This window comes from Centroberyx gerrardi, chromosome 22 (genome assembly GCF_048128805.1).
Source record: "Centroberyx gerrardi isolate f3 chromosome 22, fCenGer3.hap1.cur.20231027, whole genome shotgun sequence".
Lineage (NCBI taxonomy): Eukaryota > Metazoa > Chordata > Actinopteri > Beryciformes > Berycidae > Centroberyx > Centroberyx gerrardi.
Window position 1 is genome coordinate 18348813 of NC_136018.1, and position 22478 is coordinate 18371290.

The 22478-nt window shown below is 44.6% G+C and overlaps 1 protein-coding gene across 1 annotated transcript in view; it reads right to left on the reverse strand.

Moving 5' to 3' along the window:
* The window catches only part of LOC139909750 (partitioning defective 3 homolog), a 352335-nt gene that overhangs the window by 190720 nt on the left and 139137 nt on the right, over positions 1-22478 (reverse strand). The window contains exons 4-5 of the mRNA XM_078291260.1: positions 16857-17041; positions 12191-12328 (exon numbers count right to left, since the gene is read on the reverse strand). Coding sequence (XP_078147386.1) covers positions 12191-12328; positions 16857-17041 — 323 coding nt within the window. The remainder of the gene's footprint in view (positions 1-12190; positions 12329-16856; positions 17042-22478) is intronic.

Consider the following 22478-nt stretch of genomic DNA (forward strand, 5'->3'; position numbering starts at 1 on the left):
AATCGGAGAAGGCGAGCGCGTGAACTCTAATCAGGAATTAACACGTTCACAGCCAGCCGCGCAGAAAGGAATATCTGCCCCAGTACTGTAGGGTTACCGTGGATATGGACAGATAAGAGGGAAAGAAAGAGGAATACGCAAGGAGAGATGAGAGAAGTGAGTAAACACGTTTCCCACCTGTCCCCAGAAAACCTTATTCCAGTTCATCCTCCCGTCTTCGGCGCTTTGAAGTGCCGACTGAGGGAGGGAAAAAAAGCGAAATGAAAAAAAGTTTGCCTGTCAAAAAGTCTTGAGGTGATGTGTTTACAACCGGAGCTCAGGCAGCCTTGCTGAAGGGCTGTTCGCTGTGATGGGGTGAACGGAGGAGAGGGAACGACATCTGAGTGGTAATTAACCACGGAGAGAGAGAGAGAGAGAGAGAGAGAGGGAGAGCTGAGAGGAGAGGAAACACGCAGGACGAGTGCAAACTTTGAAGCGAGAAATAGACAGAGAGAGAGATAGAGAGAGAGAGAGAGAGAGAGAGAGAGCACCCACAGCTCAATGACTACTAATGACCTGACTGTAGAGAAACAGAGGAGTCAGGATGACAGCTTCAGCACAATAAGGAAGGACACTGACAAGTAGATTTGCTTTTGGAACTAGAGTTAGACCGATATATATCGCTTCACCGATATATATAGCCAATATTCACCTTTTATTACAAATCGAATATGGTCCAGTTAGGGCATCCACCTCTGATATGGATATGACTGTAAATGATCGAAAGTCGTTTGTTTGATTACATATTAGATTACGTGATTTATTGTACTATATACTTGATCAATACTACACTAGTTGTCTATGGGAAGCCCTTGAATTTATTCTAATGAGACATTTGGATCAGATTTCACATAAGTATGCATTAGTAGTAGTACTCTCTCAATAAAGTGATGAAGACCGGAGTTGACTTCACATATTTGAATGGAAGCCATGTAAAACTGTAGATAAAAGGTACATAAATAAATCAAATCATTCTGATAACAGTGTGTATCAACATATAGCCTACAAGGTATGAGTATAGCAATGACACTGAATTACTGCCAATTCACTATAAAATGCCATGTGCAATAATTGATACAGATCATTTAAGTTTAGCGCCAATGTCAATGCAACACAAATGACACAGTGCTGTGAACAGTCTTCACAGCAGGTAAGTGTAGCTACAGTTAAGTATATAATGTAGTCTTTCTTTATCCATAGTATTCTGCTCCATCACCACACGGCCATCTTGGTAGGAAAATAACAGGTGATTGTAATCAATTGACAGGTGATTACAATCAAATGACAAACACAGCCAATGAGCTGTGTGTATTGTAAAGCGCCATATTGGTAGGGAATGCATGTGACATCATGGGAATACTATCAATAGTCACTACAGGAGATATATCAAGGTAAGTAGTACAGCTGAGGTAAGATGCACTTAGTAGCTAGTGCAACAACAATGCTAACTACTAGCTTAGAATGAAGACAGCATGGCTTGGTAACTAAAAAGTTAAAGTAAAAACTCTCAAAAGCAACATACTTCTCTCATAATGGTTGAATATTGTACACAACAACTTCATTTTCAATGTACTTTTTCAAGGCCACAAACAACGGCGATGGTCATGGATGTCCCCGCACATCTTTCCCCCATCTTTTCTCCTGACAAAACGGAGTGCCGCTTTGAATTGAAAACTTTATCTACATCGGCAGTCGCGACAGAAATCAACCAGCAGGGGGCAGAATACATGGCCTGAATGCTGTTTCAGAGGCTTTTCCACCCTGACAAGAATACAGTTCAGAGGGAATACCTCTAATTTTCTGGAATTTCATGGATATCTATTCATACATTTTTGAGATATGCTGCTGACACCCACACACACAAACTAACTAACTGACAAAAACATAACCTGGTTGAGGTAACTATCAGTATCGGCCTTCAAAAACCCAGATCGGTCAAACCCTAATCTGAACTGCCACTGTCTGTCTCTAACACACACACACACACACACACACACACACACAGCATGCAGAGCAAGTCAGGTTAAATGAGTTCCAGCTACAGTATAACTGATAGAGAGGAGCGTCGGCTACTCCCAAAAAAATGTCTGCCACTTCTTCTCCTGTTCAAACGAGATAAGAGGAGAGACGCGACGTGCACAACTTTCAACAAAGAAGAAGAGCGAGAGCAAACAAGAGGGATCTAGTTTCGAGGGGGGAAGAAAACGGCGACGTGACAAGAAAACCTGGAGTGGAACATCTGAGAAAGACACAATAACTGTTGTTTTTGTTTTTTGTTCGAAACTGGTTGATTCCCAATACAGAAAAAACAAGAAAATTGGTTTGGTCTTTGTTCCAGTCCCCTGCTGAAGGCCTTTTCACACTCTGTCCTTGGGAACTACATTTGTCTGCTGCGTTATGTGTTTGGGATTTAGTTGTGAAAGTTGTTCTGAATTGTTAGGCACTTATCTCTGTCATTCTCATTCTCTGTCTCTCCCTGTGTGTGTGTGTGTGTGTGTGTGTGTGTGTGTGTGTGTGTGTGTGTGTGAAGGTGAAAGGGGAGCCATTCAGAATGCTAATAGACGCAGAAAGCCAATGTGAGGAAAGCTTCTTCTTGGCAAAAAAAGATGGTGGATAGTTTACTTTCATGGTCTCAATAGGAATCATACACACACACACACACACACACACACACACACACGTACAGACTCAGAGATGATCACCACCGTTTTTGTCTGACAAAGATGTCAGAGGATAATAATGAGTTGTTAAATAGCATTATTTTCATAATTACTAATTATAATCTATTTTCCCTGCTGTGGAATGAATCAGCTAAAGTGGTTGGTGCACGCTGTCAAATAACACTCATGCACGCACACACACAAACACACACACACACACCTGTGGACGGGATCACACTTAATCTGTAATGCATTTCTGTTGCTGCAGGCTGTGTGCAGAATTCCACACAAAGTTCTGGCGGCTCAAACATATTGAGGTGAAACTGTTTAGACGGGGTTATTTATTTTAATATTACAACATAAACGTTCGCTGCAACTCGGATTCCCCGACGAAACGTGCTCAACAACCAAAACTTCACGGAGAGGTAGCAGGCATTTGTTTTAGTTTACACGTGTCACATAGCAACATATAAGTAGAATAAATCCAATGCATGCCACACCTTCATTGCAACGCAATGTATCTGCTGCATTTCCAATCCCCTGCCTCCTGCTCTTATATATACGCTCATATGTATCTCTCTCATAATATTTTCCTCCATCTCCCATCCAGCCCTGTGATGAGGGCCGATTCACCTAAAGGAGCAATCTGCAAAATCCTTGTTGTTTTGATTTGTCTCCATCTTTGTTGCTCAGTGCTCTGCTGTGGTGTTTCTGCACTGCTCTTCCCAGAGATCACCTGTCAATCAAACAGTGTGTCCAGCACTGTGACGTCTTTCTCCTTGGATTTTCTGTCGATGCAGTTTGAGTTTCTCTTTTCTTTGTCTGTTCAGCCATGGTGGATATCGCTGCTCATGCTAACTGCCCAGTTCTTTTGTTTTATTCCAAACAAAGCACAGTTCCTGCTGCCATAAAAATAAAACGCATCACTTTCTGTGAGCCAGGAAAGACCTACCGGACACCGCTGTTTAGCACAGCAAATGAAAAAGCTTTCATACACTGGGTACAGCTTGAATTACTATTGTGTCAATCGGCGACAAAGAGTAGCAAAACAGACATTTATTTATATGAGAATGTCACGTATTATTACTTTAATCAACATAGGGTATGACATGACAGATATGACAGTAATGCTGCAAAAGAAGAGGTTAGATGTGGGTAGGGAGGGAGGGGGAGAGGGAAGAGATAAGCAGAGAGACAGAGGGGGTTGAGAGGGAGAGAAAACAGGTGGAAGCAGGGCAGGAGATGGAGGCCGGGAGGGTAGAGGGCATTTGGCTGGAGGGGAGGGCAGAGGGAGAGGTGGAGGAGCCCTGAGGGTGCAGCAGTGGAGGTGACAGAGGGACGGAGGGACGGCTCGGCTGTCTGCGTAAAGAATGACGAGTCCTGCGCCAGCGGCTGCGAAAAGCAAACCTCTGGCTGCCAAGGTCACACACACTCACTCAGCGTGTCTCCTCGCACACAACGGTTCTCTCGTTCACCTCAGTGCGTGGGCGAGTTGGTAGGTTGTGCGGGGGCGGGGGGGGGGGGGGGGGGGGGGGGGGGGGGCAGGCAAGTGAAGCACAGAGAGTGGAGGAGGCAGTTTGTTTGCGAGGACGATGGTTGTAAATAACCCCCGGGCGTCAAGGTAAACTGGAAAAGTACATTTGCCGGAGAAAGTGCGCGCGCCACTGCAGCTGAGAGAAGCTGGGAGTGTGTTTGCTAAAGCTTGAAAGGTTAATAACAATCAGAATAATACGATACTTTGTTGATCCCTGTAGGGAAATCCTCTTTGCTCTTGCCTCCTGTCCACAGGGAGGTCAGAGGTCAGGCTCTGCTGCAGCACAGTAACAAGTGGAGCTGGTAGGGATTCAGTTCAGCAGGGACAGTCTCTTAGACTAAAACACCCACTCAAAAGTTGAATTCATGAGCATGAGTTCACCTTTTTAATGTCTACATTTTAATCACCGGATGTCACTATTCATCCATTCATGTCAATGGGAAAAAATATGAGTAAAAGTTAAATATTTTACGTATAAAGAGTATCAAAAAGTTGAATACATCCACATATCTCTTGAAATACATGAACATTTGAAAGTTGGATAGATGAAAGTAGAGTACAAGTAGGTTAGTGTCCAAGGTTTTGGACATGAATAATAATAATAGCAATAAAAATAGTGGGAATAGCGTGTTCATCTCACCCACAAACAATAGGTTGGTTCGATCAACAAGCGCTTCCAGGCGGCACAGTGCTAAAGCCGAATGCCCGAGCCCACGTAGGGGTGGAAAAAACCCATAATAAATGTGTGACCGGTATTAACTGAAGCTTAACTAACAAGGCTAGCCTTGAAAGAATAGGTACAAACTAAGCCTGTTCTGTTCGGTCACGGGCTGCAGCGCGCCCGCAGCGGTTCGGCGGCGGCGGCTAATTAAGTGAGGAGAGGCCATTGTGAGGCTCAGGGCTACATTGTTCTCTCTGAGGTCCTCAGCTGGACTGGACTGTCTCTGCTGAGTGGCCGTTTACACAGCCGGCAAACACAGAGAGGAGGAAAAAAATAGGCTCCACTATATGACGATACACTACAAAAAATGTCCATCTTAAGTCCTGTAGTCTCAGATTCAGTCTTCAAATCTTATTTTTCTTAAAACGAATGAAAGACTCTACCAATGAGGTGAGATAATTCTACTTTTTGTCCAGTTCAGATCCACTTGTTTCAGTAGTCTTCTAGTCAATATGTTGAAACAAGGCAGAATGAGCAAGATCACTCTGCTGGTATCACACTTGACTGGAGAAAATTCCTGCAACAAGTCGATTTGCATTGGAAACAAGTGGAATTAATTCACCCCTCTGGCACATTTGCTTTTGCTTGTTTTAAGAAAAACTAAAGATTTTAAGGCTCAATAGCAGATTTCAGTGACTTGTTAATGTGGATCTTTTTTTGCAGTGAGAGAGCGAGAAAGAGACAGAGAGAGATAATGCTAAACAGGAGGTGAAAATAGGAGAGAAACATGTGTTTTGTTTCTGGGCACTGCTGTGTGCTCGGAGCCAAAGTTGAATACACAGCAGCACCTACTGGCCGGGCCCACTGGGCAACACTTTAAATGTCTGCCCATGCATCTGTACGCATACACATCTTTTTTCTCTGGACCAAACACACACACACACACACACACAAGCCCCTTTCATCTGTTAGTGTTTTGGAGCCAGCTGACTTTCCGGTGTGTGTTTCATGGTGAATTAGGAGGGAAGTCCCGGACGAGTGCAAGGTCCCTCTCTGCAGACGCAGGACGCCGCGGCGGGACTGACTGCACCGCTCTGGAATGCGGATCGCCCTTTTTTTTCCCCACCAACCCCCTTGACCCGCTCTTCATCAAACATCCCTCCAGATTCATCGGACACGGCGCACGCACACGCACACACAAACACAAACGGAGACGGCGATTCACCTGTTACGAAGCCGTTCGGAGAGACGGGTAGAGGCAGAAAGAGAGAGAGACGGGGAGAGAGAGAGACAGAAAGAGAGAGCGTGTCAGTCAGGGGGAGTTCGGGGATTGTTGCTGTGTTTTCTCTCCGCGCTCGGCTGCTCTGACGCTGCCCGCAGCACGCCTCGGGGTCTGTAGACTGTACCAACAGGCCAGCCAGGAGAAGAGGACTGACTTCACTCGCCATCGCCGATTCAAAAGAGCTAAATGCTAACTTTCGTGCGGAGTCACGTAGCCCAAGGGGTCCCGAAGGATCTCAAACAATTTCTTTTTTTTAGGCCAAAGACCCTCCCTTGAAACCTTGAATCTGAGAAGATGTTTGTAGTTGCATCCGGTCTTAAAATCCTATTTTGCTTGAAACAAGTGAAAAGTCCTGCCAGTGGGGTGAGTTCATTTTTACTTTTTTTTCCAATGCAGTTACACTTGTTTGAAGAATTTCCAAGAAACAAGGGTCAACATCCTGAAGTAAGGCAGATCACTCCGCCAGTATCACGATAATATAATTTCATTCGAGAAAATTAAAGCAAAACAAGTCGATTTGCATTGGAAGCAAGTGGTATTATCTCATCCCATTGGCCCAGGTCCATGATGGGAAACTCACAATAAAACTTTCCTTTACTGTGTCAACTTATGCCTTGAGAGAGAGAGAGAAAAAAAAAAAAGAGAGAGAGAGAGAGAGAGAGAGAGAGAGAGAGAGAGAGAGAGAGAATTCAAACACACTGGAGAATGTAAATACTCCTCAATGCAAGATGGCCTCTCTAACGACAATGCACGCCCTCAGCCAGGACTGCTTGATTTTGAATGAGATGAGATGAGAGAGAGAGAGAGAGAGAGAGAGAGAGAGAAAGAGGGAATTCAAATTCTAAAACATTTATTTCGACAAGAAGAGAGAGAGTTAAAGAGGGATGGAGCGGGAGAAAGATATTTTGTTGAGGAATTCAATTCAGCAACGGCAACCTCGGTTGGAGAGATCTTTCGTGCGGGGATATGAAAGGGGATGAAGTGCGCTCACGCCGTCTTCGTCCGGCTTCGAGCTGAACGGACTCGCCTATCTCTCTCTCTCTCTCTCTCTCTCTCTCTCCTCTCGACGCGGCGGGCCAATGAGTCAGCCGGGCGCCGCGCCACTTTGTTTTCACTTACAAAGCGCCAGACAAGGTGTCTCATTTAGACAACAAAGAGCGAGGGAGGCGGTCGGACGGTCGGAGGCCCGATCAGAGACGTCTGATGAGAGCCGGATCGACTCTCCAGCTCTCCGGTTATGTAACTGCGTTCCTCTTTCTGTCTCTCTCTTTCTCTCTCCTCTTCAATTCTTTATTGGTGTTTATCAGAAGAATTGCCAAAGCAGTATACATAATAATCAAACAGAAACACAAAGCATATTAGATGATTCATGATTTTGAAACATGTACTATACAATACAAAAGGTAATGATCAATATGTATAATAACGTGTCTGATTGTCTATCTCTGCCTGTGGGCATCTCGGATTTTGAATTTCTCCGTTACCGTGCCAACATCACAGTCTCCCCCCATGCGAGCCATTTTCATTGGGTTTTCAAGCTGTGTATGATTGACAGCTCGTGTCAGTCCCGCCTCTGGTACAGTTCATAATAACGGCCTCCGGTCCCTCATCAGAGCTGCCGGATAATCGGCCTACAGTGGAGAGGCACTCAGCCAGATCCAAATGTGTGTTTGTGAGTGTGTGTGCGTGTGTGTGTGTGTGTGTGTGTGTGCGCGCGCGCGTCCGACGCCGAGCGGGAAGGTCCATTAGCATTCATCACTGGGATAATAGGCCGGCGTTAATGGCAGCTGTTTATTTAAAGAATAACTCATAAGGCCTTGGCGTTTATGGGTTGATAGAGCGAGCTTTTCTCCATGCCACACTCAGCGGGGTGTGTGTGTGTGCATGTGTGCTGTGTGTGTGTGTGTGTGTGTGTGTCGGGAGAGGGGGGGCTCCCGAAGCCTCAGATGGAGCCATTTGACATTGGACTGGATTTATTGACTGGGTAGACAAACATAAGAGGAGGCAGGCATGCATACCAGATATAACTAGGGGGGGTGGGAGGGGAGAACGGTGTGTATGCAAAACAGCTGCACAGAAACAGTCACAGTAACACACACTGCTGCGGTTCAAAATGGCAAATATGGGCCTAAAGTATTAGCATAATAGGATAAATTGGCATCTGAAGACCCTTCTCCCCGCTTCTACAAGGGAAGTTTCATTACAAAACATTTTTAAAAGAAATGAAGAAATTAAGTTTAGTTCAATTAAAACTGTGCCAAGATACAAAATCATAATAAGAGAAAATATAAAACATCAAGCAAAGCAGTTGCATTCAAATAAAACCAAATTCATAATCAAATTTTTGAAAAGCCCCAATGTTACCAGAGTACCAATCTTTAAGATAAACTGTAATTTATTCCAGGTTTGAGGGGCAATAAATTGAATTTAATACAAAATTGTCCTGTTTTTGCTGATGGTTCCATTTGCATTCAAATATCGGTTCATGAACTTTAATTTGTTCATGTGTTTGATTTCCAAACTGTAAATCTAACATCCGATCTTAAGAGTCAGAAGAAGTCCTGATGATGCTGAGCGCCTCCTCAAATCCCTCTGTAAGCGTAACACCTCTGGATGCTGGCGGTGACGACAGAATCCAAGATGGCACATTTAATGGTGCCGTGCGTCCGACTTGTCCCCCCGAACCTCTTTGGTATTTTAAGCGGAGAAGTCGCCGTGCCGTTTTAGCCGGCCGGGTTTCGCATTCCTAATTCATAGCGGGGAGTGGGGAGGCCTGCTTTAATATGAATGGCAAAGTAAAGCACTTTAAGACTGCAGCAAGTGCTGGGTACAACACAGCTGCTGGAGACACATCAGTGGGTAAAGAGTCTGTGATTATGTAAGGGAAAGATTTGATGATGGACCTAAAAACACAAAGGCATGATGCAAGGAGGAAAGTGTGAAGTAAGTCTGATAATGATGGTGGCAGATACACACACACACACACACACACACACACACACACACACACACAAGAATGAGCCTAAAAAGAGTGCTATGCACTTTCCTAGCGTCCTTAGATTGTTTTTTGCTCTTATCTTTATTCATAAAGGAGAACAATAAACTACACTAGATAAATAATCCATGATAAACAAACAACTGCTAATTGGTTTGATTTCCCTAAAACCTTGTCTTGTGTGTGTGTGTGCGTGTGTGTGTGTGTGTGTGTGTAGGTGTGTGCGTGCGCGTGTGTGTGTGTACACTCATTATCTCCGCCAGCGCTTTAGCACTGATCACAATTCTTTTTAATTAACCCAAGCGGTGTATTTTTATCTTGTGATTTGATGCTGCTGTGCTGCCCGCCCATCACACAGACAAAGAAGACAAAATATCAAACCAGTGCATGTGTGTGTGGGAGGGAAAGAGGGCGATGGAGATGGAGATAAAAGTGAGTGAAAGAGAGAGAAAGAGCTAAATGTGTGACTAGCTGCCTTCTCTTTTGAAACCTGCATTGTCTCACCTCTAATGAGCAGATTTGTGTTTTGCAGATCATCCAGTCTAACTGTCATGCAGCTGTCAGAGGACAAACAGTCAGGTAGCAGCAACAATTAGCCACCATTTACATTCTTAAACTTGATCCTACTGTTATTCATTGAGGGATATTATATATTTTAAAATGCTGAAGACTTCTACATATTGGTATGGCTTCTGCTGTAGCATTAGAGTTGCATGATTATGGCGTAAAGTGATACTCCCACTTATTTTGCAAGATGTGATTGAATGATTATTGATCATGATTAGTCTTGAAGAATTTGGGAACATTGCACTGTTTGCGTCTTATTTCAGGTACTTTCAACCGCAGCTGGCCTGCTGAGCGAATTCAAATTAAATGAAATGTTTCAATATGCCCGACATCTACGACTGTTAATTATGGAAATTAAAATCATAATATACGATTGCACATGATTACTCGGGCAGCCCTAGTTAGAATCCATTATGAATAGCAAACAGCGTCTCACCTCCCAACAAAATAGCAACACAATAAAAACCCCTGTATTACCATGTATTGAGACATTGTGTATGGGTTGAAATGGAGCGTTGTAATGAAACTCAATACAGTTGTAGCCATATAGAGTGTGGATAGAGAGTCAAGCATAACATTGTATAATTCAGCATGGTTTAACAGATTTAAGAGGTTTCTTCAGTGTTTTAGGGATAGCTCCATGACTACAGCATGGCACTGGGGGCTCCATTCCACTGCAGCAACTCATGCTAAAAATGTATTCAATCATGGCACTGTGTGGCATATGTTAAGTGTGAAGTACGAGGCATCATCAACTAGTATGCTGCTATCTGCAAGGCAGGACATGCATGTAAAAAAAATCTTAGTTAAAGCAAAAATGTAAAACATTACATGGTTCTCTATGGGTTGAGGATGTTCTAGAACCCTCAAAATCCCATTGGATAAACTGAAAAATGCATGGCCATCAAGCTAAGAGTAAATCTGCTTTTCTTAGTTCCTGAAAAGTTCCCCCTTACGCCTACAACAGCAATATGTTTATGAGCCCTTTTGGTATTCTACTACAGTTTCAGCCGTCAGTCTAGCAGGTGACAAGCCAAATGCATGAAAGGGGAGAAGGCGAGTCGGAACTGGGGAGAAGAATAGGAGGGCTGGAATAAGAGTCAAGAGAGGCCTGAAAATTGTTTGTGAAGTGTTTGTGGCGTGGCTAGGTGCCTTATCAGAGTCTGGCAATACTGCAACGGCTGCGCACACACACACACACACACACACACACACACTGAGCTATAATGGCATCTCCTGCCATTGGATTACTCTGTTCTGACTGTCTAGCCAGATCAGCCCAGAGGGAGGGGGGAGGCAACACGCTGGAGAATGTAAATACTTCCACAATGCAAGATGGCTTCTCTAACGATGATGCACGACCTCAGCCAGGACTGCTTGATTTTGAATGAGATGAGATGAGATGAGATGAGAGAGAGAGAGAGAGAGAGAGAGAGAGAGAGAGAGAGAGAAGCAGACAGACCACCCAGAAACCCAACCCAGACGTTCAGGTGTTCGGCAGCTCGAATCTCAATCAACTCTCTCTCGTTTTACTCCGCTCTCATTCTTTCACACCCTCTTCTCGCTCTCTGCTCATCCCTCCGATGTGAAGGGCGGGATCGATTAAACACCTCCTACGTGGGTCGGAGCAGGTAGCCGAGAGGGAAGCGACAGGCGGGGGAGGGGGGAAGAGAAGAGGCTGACGGACAAGCCGGGAGAGGGATCCACTTCGCGTCTAGCTCGGCGCGTCCGACACACCTCCCAAGGTCATTGCCGCTCTCGCCCCGCGGAGAGCCTCTGTCACTTTTAATAAGTTTTAAAAGGGAACATTTTTCCACTCCTCTGACAGGCTGATGAGTAGAGGGACCAGTCATGGAGGGAGACAATCAGAGAGTGCCGACAGTGCGGGGAGGTGTGAAGTCGGGAAGCCGGCTAGCAATGACTAACGCTATGGTGTTACTGTGTGAAAAGAAGCGCTACATAGAACATAAGTACGAAGTCTGATGTCAGTCACCACTTTAGTTAGAAGTTTGCCTGGGCAGTGAGCTGTCAGTCTCACTGTGATCATGACTGCTTTCTGTCTCTACTGTGGTTATGGTTGTTTCAGGGATTTGATTTCAAGCAAAAAGGAGATTTTTCCCATGGGGATCAATAAAGTAACACATCATTTTCATTATTGTCAACATTTCAAGCTGAATCACACACACTCCCAGCTGCTTCCAGCTACGACAGCCCACACATTTTCTCCAGCAAATGTACTTCTCCAGTTTACCTTTTTTTTATATTATTTCTTGGGCTTCTTTTTGCCTTTATTATGATAGTTTACAGTAGAGATAGACAGGAAAGATTAGGATTAGGACTTATTTACAATGCTCATCTTTCCAAACAAACAGACTCTTCCACTCTCTATACCCCAATAAATGATCACATTATCATGCATTACATAGGTTAAAATCAAGCGAGCACACCCTACCTGCTCCTGCCGGTCGAGCCAGCGGTCCACCATGGGATGGTTGGCGCTGAGGGAGGAGCGGGTCGTCTCTCTCTGGAACTGCGTGGCCCAGCCGCCCGCGTCCCGAGGAAGACTCCTGTAGGCATGGCCTCCTCGACCCTGCAGGAGAAGAGTGTGGAGAGAAAGATTAATATCCACGCATGGTGATGATACAGAACGTAGAGTGATGTTCCAAAACGGGAAGCTTCAATTGAAAGAAAAGGGTCGCCACAAAACTGACAGCACAAACTAATTTATCAGCCATTTAAAGTCCTTTGCCAACAAAATAGCGACAATTTCAATGATTGAATCATCCATATTTTTGAAATATTGAGCAATAAATTCCAGGTAACTTTTTCCCCAGTAAAATAGATACCTGGTGCTTTAAAAACCCTTCAAATGTTGATTTTTTTGCTCTTATTATAGTGATTGCATGCATAAGTGTTTTTTTTTTTCAGATTAAAATATCAAAACAACATATATAAAGTAGCCAAATTTAACCTAAGCTCTATCAATTATCTTCCTTAACATCCAATTTGGTACACACTACTTACAATCCATGCTGTTCTGTAATGGAGCTTATACTGCTAACTTTCACAGACAGGCAGTGGAGTGGCTCGGTGCTGTCAATAGCTGCTGGATGACAGGCATGGTGTGTGTGTGTGTGTGTGTGTGTGTGTGTGGCTTGCCTTGGACCTATGCCACACACCAATAAAGTTCATTCAAGTCTCATTACACACACACCCCACCCCCCTCCCACCCCACGCCCCCTCAATGCTAATCATCTGTCACTAATAAGAGGCCTGTTATAAGAAGAGGAGCCACAGCTGAGCTCTTCCATTACATGAAAAGCACCCTACAAAATACTCCTGCCAAGGTGACGTCCAACACCCATGGGCACACACACACGCACACACACCGGATTACACTCCACACATGCCGGCCTCGGCCCAGAAAGCCCAGCGAAGTGAAGGTCGCGGTGGCTAAAGCTATTTAAATAAAAATGAAGGTGAAAAAATAATAGAAATCGCAACGGAGACTCTGATTCACCGAGACAGACGAAGAGAAAGAGAATGATTTAAGGTTTAATGAGTCAAGAAACAGCAGCAAAATAGCAAGAGAGAGAAAGAGTTTTCTGTGCTCTTTAATGAGACATCTCACAACAAAAGAGCCAAAGAAAAAAAGTAAGTAAAAACACTTCAAAAAACTCCCCGGCGGCTTGTGGGAGAGTGAGAGACAAACAGACGGAAAGGCCGACAAAGGAAAGGGAAAACGAGCGAGGTTCAGTGAGTCAAAACAAGGCGAAAGAAGAGAGAGAAAGAAGAAAAGGAGAGAGATCCTCGTCCAATGCACGGTAAAATAATCCATGTGCGTTTTAGTGGATTTGAATGTGGCGTGACGGGGCCCGAGGAAGGGCCGCAGACGGGGTCGTAAAACCCGGCGGGGTCACGTGAGCCCGACGGAGACGGACGCCCGATAACCATCTCGGGCCTCGGACGCCCGCCTCGCGCCGGGACAAAGGACCCCCTCTCTTCAAAACGTTTTTTTACGACACGCCAAATCATAAAAGTAGGTGGAGAAACCCAGATACCAGAGAGGCGAGCGGTAAATCACCGGGCTCATATCCATCCGCCCGATCCCTTTAGTCGACTCCGCTAAAGTGCCGAAAAGCCGGAGGATGAGGGATTGTAAAGTCATTGGGAGATGTGATGAGTTTACAGTGCTGGCCGATGACTGAGGACTCCCGTCGGCCGTATATCACGCGGAGATTTAGCAGAACCGAGCCTGACTCAGCGGTAATTGGACTCGCAGGGGTTTTTCGAACAGAACACGCCTGGCTGCGCTGTGTAAAGGAAATGGCCCCAGACAATGGAGAGAGGGAAAAAAAACAAAAAAAACAGAGTCTACGTTGCATGGCTTGTGTCCATACGCTCTTCTGGCAATGCTCATATGTGATGTGCTGTATGGTTTTGAGTAATATCCCCTTTAAGATCCGTACTTGCGCCAAAGATGTAAATATTTCAAAGACAGTGCTGACTGATGCATTCAACATCTGCTGTTCATTAGATAAAAATAGACTTATAAGCATGGACTGGTTGTAAATATATGACAGCTGGATGTATGAAAGAGAGATACTGAGGATTATGAAGACTTAGACTCCCTCTTCAATGAAGACATCTAATGGCCTTGTCACAAATGGGACCAGTTGCATGCAAAATGACAGCCTCCTGGTGTGAGTTCATTACCAGAAGAAGATTACTTTCAAGATATAATCTATTCCAGATTACTGATAACTGCTGGGTGTCTTCCAAAATCCATGTGTATCTGAACAACAAACTGTAATTTGAATAGTGTTTTCCAACCAAACACAAACAAACATCATTCCAAGATGTGTAAAATCATGCAATGTCTATATTCACGCTGTCTAAATACAAACATCAACATGTTTTTGAGCGATCCAATCAAAAAAGTAATCAACTTTTGTTTTAATATATGTAATCTGATGACTGTGTATTGTTATGATAAGTGTAATGGTTAACAGCAACCATTGGCTTGTAATCAGATTACTTAAATCCCGTTACATGTAATCCCTGACACCCAAACCCTGCTGATCCCCCAGTGCAAAGCAACCAAACATCAACGTCCAGCATAGTTCAGACAGACGGGACGAGGCAGAGGAAGTCCTGGGTGTGCATTGCATTATGGGATACAGCATCAATCCAGAAAGAGGGCGTCTTCACTCACTTCACTCCTCATCCGCTGCGCTTATATGTTTCATTCCCTGTCATCAGGCAGAGAAACTTCTCCTTTGAACAGTCACATCTCAGCGACTCGACTCCTTCGGGTTTTAACCAACTTTTTCCCGTCTTTGCACAGTTTGACACGGCCCGGAAAGGCAAAATGAAAGGTCTAATAACCGTTTCACCTCCAACTTCCCTCCTCCGCCCTCCTCTGGGGAGCGCGGCGTTACATTATCGAGGCACTGACAACCAAAGTGTCTTTAAATAGGATTATCAGACGACGCTCGCAGACACACTAATCACGTGGAGGGCTGCCATGTCACGTTCCGAGAGCTCAATCATCCCCCTCCCTGTTTTTTTTTACCTCCCCCGTCTCATTGGGAATATCTGTCTTTCTCAACAAGAACTGTAGGTCTGTCAGCGCCATGCGGGGGCGGCCATTTTGACTAGTTAATTGGCTTCCTTCTCTTTCGGAAGCCGCGGGGAGGATGTACCTGAGCTATGCTTTTTAGGTTTATTATCAGCTGCCTTAGACAGCCTCAAAAAAGGTGAAATTAGAACAAAGGGAAGGTGTTTTAAAAAAAAAAAACATCTCTGCTTCTTCTGTCTTTTTTTGGAACAAAAGGAGGGGCGTTATCAAAAAGAACGAGTTGGAGATAAAGGCTGTCCGTGCTGCTGCTGGATTTTCTGAAGCGGGGCAGCGCAGGCTTCATATCTAGGGGGTTATTTCTTTCTTTGATTCGGGGGACGGAGGAGAGCAGGAATGAAAATGAGGGAAGAAAGCTACACTAAGAGGTAGAAACACAGAGGCTGCTGGAGGTTGGAGGTTGGAGGATTTCAGAGCACACATCCTTGACATTATCACTGATGCGGCTTCAGTTCGTCTGCAGCACTGAGTTAAATAACTTTTGGGCAAGATCTTTGAATTAGTATAGTGGTGTAATAGGGAATATATGCAAGATAAGTCTTTTTAAGTGCATAGGTCTCACTTGTTAAAAGTCTAGTGAGTGGTAGGAAAGCACAAAGATGAGGGATTTCTTAGGAGTGATATTGGTCCACTGCAGTGAAGCAAATGATTCTTACTATACTATAGCCTGCTTACTATAGCTATGTTGGAGTCATGTGACCTTAACATGTGAATTGTGTACATTTATACACGCTCTGGTTTGGGTTCATTATACAGCCTGTTACAAAAGAAGGTATACATTTATATACATTGTTAATACTGACTGTATTATTAAAGATTTTTCCTATTTCCAGGTACACTTATCAATTGAATGTTGAATTATTTTGTCAAAATGACTAAATAAGTTAAGTTAATTTAATGATTAAAACTATGCAGCTTTGTTTTTCATTATTATTATTATCATTAAAAATAGTATGCCGACTTTTGAAACATCTGGTATTCACTGGTCTCCTGACCAAAATGTTTGCTGAATAGCACTTTGCACATTGGAAACACATCCCCATTGAGCAGATTTTGTTTTACAAAAAAATACAATTTTAATACTCAATACAAGACAAATAAATGGTTGAGATTGACCTTTTTTTTTTTTGCAGTGCATCATGTAATTTATGGGTATAATTTTTGTGAATATGAAGACTTCCACTCCTCTGACAGCAGCATTACTTGTTATTACCTAGTAGGAACGCTGCTGCACCACAGGATGTAGCAGAGGATAAACTCAGCTCAACTCAGTTTACCCACCTTTTTATTTGTTGAAGAGTTTAACACCTTTTTAGCCTGACAGAAATCTTTATGACATAAATTCATAGTGTATATCATAGTAAGTAGTGTCAAATTGATGTAGGTTATATGAAGCAAGGATCTTTTAGGGAAAGTATACAGACTTTTTGTTCATATTCAGCTTGTTATTTATCACTACATGACCACAGGTATATGTTACCTTTCGCTCCAGGCTGCCGGTGCCGGCGTTGGGGTTTTGGTTTTGGCTGTGGTTGTGTTTGCGGAAGCCGGCGGTGGTGGACCAGCGGGTCGGGTTCTTCCTGGACGGTTCCTCGGGACCAACCTGGACTTCCACCAGCCCAGCCAGGGAGGGATCACTGCTGCGGCGGACATGGAGAGGCATGTCTGTGGAGGAGGAAAGGAGGGAAAGGAGGAGGAGGGTGGAGAGAGGTGGGGGAGAGAGGGATACGTGGGGAAAAAAGAGGGGGGGATACAGAGAAAGAGAGAAAGAGTTAGAGGGAAAGATTAGCTTTTGGCATACGGTATCACAACAACATTAAACCACTTAGCTGCTTTTACCACCTATCGAGCAGATCACTTTCCACCCCAGTGCGTTCCAACAGTGGCGCGCTGCTGGGACCGCTGTAATTTCCCACAATTCTGTCTGGCAGCAATAAGACCCCGACCCCCAGTGCCTCCTCTATTGTACTATACGTCAGCGGCGACATGGGAAGCGGTTATGATAAGTACTTTTGTTTCTGTAAAAGGCCTCCGTGAGCCCAAATGAAACGTTATACAGTACAACTGTGAGAGGTCTGACTTGGCTGGACTCCTACAACACTGAAAGAAATATACTGTAGAGACAGCAAGGGAGGTGATGGGTGTTGTGGTGCTCAGTGTCGTTCAGCTGTGGTGTCCCCCCTTCCACAGCTGGAAAATTGCCCCGCCGACAGAAAGAAAAATGTAAATATGAGAAAAAATGTATCATCTAGCCGAGTCTCTCCAAAAATAACAAATACAAGTGCAATTACAGCAAAATTGGCCATATATCATGATCTGACTATCCGGCCATACTTAAACTGCAGCAGCGACTGGAACTGATCCTGGAAAGGACCCAGGAGTGAATCCGGGTCTCAGAACCCAAATTACCCCACGACCGCCAAACATCTACAACAAAACGCTACAGGAAACACCGGCCCATGTTACAGTTGGCACACTGACCAGTCTGTAATTGAAGCTCAGCGCGAAGTTCCCACATTTGAACATAACTGCCAAAACAAGTAGGGTTACTTCACACTCCAGTTAAAACATTCGGCGAGAAGCTTGTCGCACGTACGCGAAAAGGCGGTAAGTATATCGGTGAGATGTGGGGCGAAGCGCTCGGGTTCTCCCCGAAGGCCATATGGATTTGTTTATGGCGCGCTACCAGCCTGCGCGCCACATCCATAATTATGCAAATGGCTGGGCAACCACCTGTCATCCGTCGGCGGATCATCCCGGCGAGCATATGCCGACGCTCGGCTTCCATCTGATACACCGGAGACGGCGTCTCGGCGGTGGAAGCGACGCATTTTAATCACAGCTTACGGTGCGCCACAACTCGTGCGTAGTTAACACAGTGGCAAGACCGGGGAGTTTGGAATGCCGCGTGCTTCTCGGGGCCGCCTGCAGTCTGGATGGGACGGGAGACCGCCGTAATCAACATGTGTTCGTCAATACCTTCACGCTCCAGTCAGAAAACACTCCCCATCTTTCAGTATTGGCTAAAATCTCACATCCCCTGTCCCATGTCTTCCACCTCTACTCACATCCCTTCTACCTCTCTCCTTAGCTCATACTTTATTTCATTTCCAAGCAATTCTCCCTTACATGATCATTCTATGGTCTCAGCGATATTGTCAGGGCTCGAAGGCTCTGACCTTTACATTCCTCACTAATGGCTGCTTGTAATGTTGATGATCTAGGACCTGAGGCTTATTCTACTGTTGCACTCATACTGTCGGTTTTAGAGCAAGTTCTCATTCAGTGTCTAAGGATTGGGAGGGATCGTTTTCATTTCTCATTTTCATTTATTGCAATGTGAAGCCCTTTGAAACTGTGAAACTGTAACTGTGAAATACAAATAGCCTTGACTTGCAGTAGCCTGCCAAAAAAGCTGCCAAAATACAGCAGGTACTTTTTCAGACCATGGGGAAAAACATGAATGTGTTGACTCAGATGATCACAGCATGTCCCATACACAGCATAGCCCCTCCCTCCACTAAGCAGGACAGGTGTAGTAAATATATTTATAGGCAAATTAGTGTATGATGACATCTGGTGACTTCTTGCAACTTTTTGAGCAGCCTATACTGTCCTTGGAAGAGATTTGGCAACACTACTTTTTCTAACAAAACTGTCTTTCTCTTGAGGTTCACTTTGCTGTAGTTCAACTTCAAGTCACAGGTAGCTTAGCTTCCCCAGCACCGCCTCCGGTTGAAGGTTGGTCTCCCCACTCACTGTGCCACTCTGCTGTGGGCTTCAGCAGACCTAAGCCATGCCAAGAAAACACACCAGCAGCCTTTAATATATTCTGTATTCCTCCGTTACCAATGTGTTTCATTTATTTTGGCAGTTGTCTGTAGGCTACTTCAAAGGGGGGGGTGGGGAATTGGGTAAAGAAAGCGAGGCCAGCAGCCAGACAGTCAGCCGTCGTGCCGTTAATCTTAAATTAGGTTGAAAATTCAATAATGGCATTTAATAGACTTTGCCCCCTCCCGGGAACGGCTGGTTCACGTCCAGTTCAGGGCTCTAATGACGTTCACCTCAGACAGGGGGGGTAATTAACGTCCGGCATTATCCCGCATGACAGGCTCACAGAACACACACGCATACACACACACACACACACACACACACACACACACGGAAAGACAGGGAGTGAGAGACAGACCCACAGAGATGGGAAGAGAAAGAGACAGCAGGAGGAAGAGAGATTAATAGAGGGATACAAAGAGACAGGGTGAGGGAGAAAAATGGATAGAGAGGCATAGACACAGACATGGAGAGAGAGAGGGATCGACAAAGACAAAGGGGAGGTAGAAAGAGACAAAAAGAGGGAGAGAAAGAGACAAAGAGACAAAAAGAGGGAGAGAAAGAGAGAGTGGGAGACAGAAAGAAAGGGAGAGGGATGAGAGCAAGAGAGAAACAGTTGCGCCACAGAAAGAGAGAGAGAAAGGGTGAGAGAGAGAGGGAGAAGGATGGAGAGAGAGTGAGATAGAGACAGAGGGAGACAAATAAACAGACGGAGGAGAGAACGAGGCAGAAATAGAGGGATGGAAGGAGACAGAGAGAGGAAGAGGAAGAGATGGGGATGGAAAGAGAGGGAGGGGGAGAGATGGAGCAGAGAGAAAGATATGGGATAGAGACAGAGAGAAAGAAAGAAAGAGGGGATAGAGAGAGAGAGAGAGAAGAAGAGACAAAGTGGGAGGGAGAGGGGGATAACAAGAAACAGAGTGAGGTAGAAGGAGAGGAGAAGAGAGAGAGAGAGAGAGATGGAAGTAGACAGGAGGGAAAGAAAAAGAGAGGGGAGGAGAAAGAGACAAAGAGACGGAGAGAAAGAGAGCAGAGACATCATGAGGTCTGATGGCATTTCCCATGTCCAGCTTCACATTAGCCAGATGTATAATAGAGCCTGCATACACAAATGATTACGGTCCCTCCCAACCCAAGTCCCCAGTCCTCTGTCCTCCCTAATGCTGATTAAACCGGACCCATGGACTCTCTCTCTTCCTCTATAGATTTCCTCTCCAAACATATTTGAATTCCCAGACTCTCATCCCCGGTGAAGGATCTGGGATTCATCGAGAAGAAACAGATAGAGAGAGCAGAGACCTCTATAGAGTAGTAACCCAGATCCTGGAGAAACGGGTTATAGCATGACTATAATGATGGAGAGGATGGCAGAAAGAGGGAGGGAGGTCATCTCTCATCAGCTCGTCAATTGTATATAAAGGGACAAATAAGAAGTATGCAGTACACACACACACACACGCATATACACACCATGCACTTCTATCATGTTTGTATAAATCAGTCTGAATCTTCACCACCACATCAAAGCTCCATATGTTCTACTGTGGAGTGTGTTATTAAAGGCTTTGTAATGAAGCTTTGAGTATGTGTGCGTGCGTGTGTGTGTGTGTGTGTGTGCGTGTCTGGGTTATACAAGACACTTGTTGGGGATTAAAAACCTTGGTATGTTTCCCAGAGTACCACAAGGCCCAGCTCTTATTGGACGCCGAAGCTGTGTCTTTTGAAACGATGACAACATCAATCCAGCCTTGCAGCGACGTGATTGGTTCCAGATGTGACACCGACGGACCAATCCAAAGTGGAAGGGATGTTTATTGTTATTGCACTAATCATTTATGTGAGTATCATTTTTGTTCAAATGTATTTAGCCGCTTTGGCAATACTGCTCATCTGACATTCACACCCATAAAGCATAGTGGATTTAATTAAATTGAATGAGACAGAAAGAGAGAGAGCGAGTGCACGGCTGAACTTTATAATCCCCAGGAGAGATATAGTCACTGATGGTTGAATATATACAAGATTAGGGGGAATCTGTTTTCCAATTTCACGAGTTCCTCTACGTGTTAATAAAGTGCTGATCGCACATTCCATCGCAGATTATAAAACCTCACAGATTTAGATAAGCATAGGGGCCAGTTATGAAGGATTTGGTGCGTGTGCATGTGTGTGTGTGTGTGTATGGGTTCTCATGCCTGCTTCTACATTTAGGAAGTTAGTTTATGCATGTTATAGGCAGGTAAAATGGGGGTCAGCCATTTTCTTTGTCGTCCTCCTGGCATCTTCATATTGCGTGTCTGCGCTTTCACATCGGGCTAATATTGTGTGGCTGGATGAAGATGCCATTGGCGGCAAGAGCATATTCCAATTTGGCGAGGCCCACTCCTCTTTAATAACATACTGATCCACCACTGGTTATAAGACCTCAGATTTACATAGATAGATAGGCCAGTGTGTGTTTGTTTGTTCACTGTTTAGAAGGTCACATTACCGCGAGCCTCTCTCCTCCCTGTCCTCCCTGACCAATTTTCCCCAGTCTTAATTTGTGATGGGATTATCCCGGCAGTCCGAGGGGTTCGGTCAGTCCCACATTTAATAACCCGCGCCGCCGCTTCGCGCCGAGCGGGCCATCGATCCAGACCGAAGAGGAGAGGGAGGGGGCGGGGGTAATAAGACGGAGCCCTAATCCAGCCCCTGCAGTGAGGGATTAGGTCCAGGGCGCAGGGTTATAGAGGACTACACACACCACAATGTACCACAGGGAGAGGTCAGGCTCTATTAGGGGATATTGCCTCGTATCGGTTTGTCCTTTATTTCTCTTTCGCACTCACCTTGTTTGGAGGAGAAATATATTAACTTTGTATGGATCACCGCGGGTAAAAACGTCCGTCAAATGCCATAAATACACAGTAAGAAAAGGTCAGTCTTAAAGTATTGGATGTCAGAATCGTATTTTTCTTAAAAAGAAGTGGACAAATCTCTGCAAATCAACCTGTTTCAAGCATTTTTCGAATCAACATTATATTATTAATACTGAAATTATCTGCCTTAATGCAACATAATCAGTTATTTCTAGAAAATAGAAATAGAGAAGTGAAATTATCTCAACCCCTTTGGTTTTCATTTGCTTTAGGAAAAATAGGATTTTAAGACTGAATAAAAGACTAAATGTCATCGTTTGCAGTGTAAAAAGGATTGCAAGGTGTAAAAGTGTTAAAACTATGCACACCGACCACAGCACATAAACACGTAGTAATATAAAAAATAC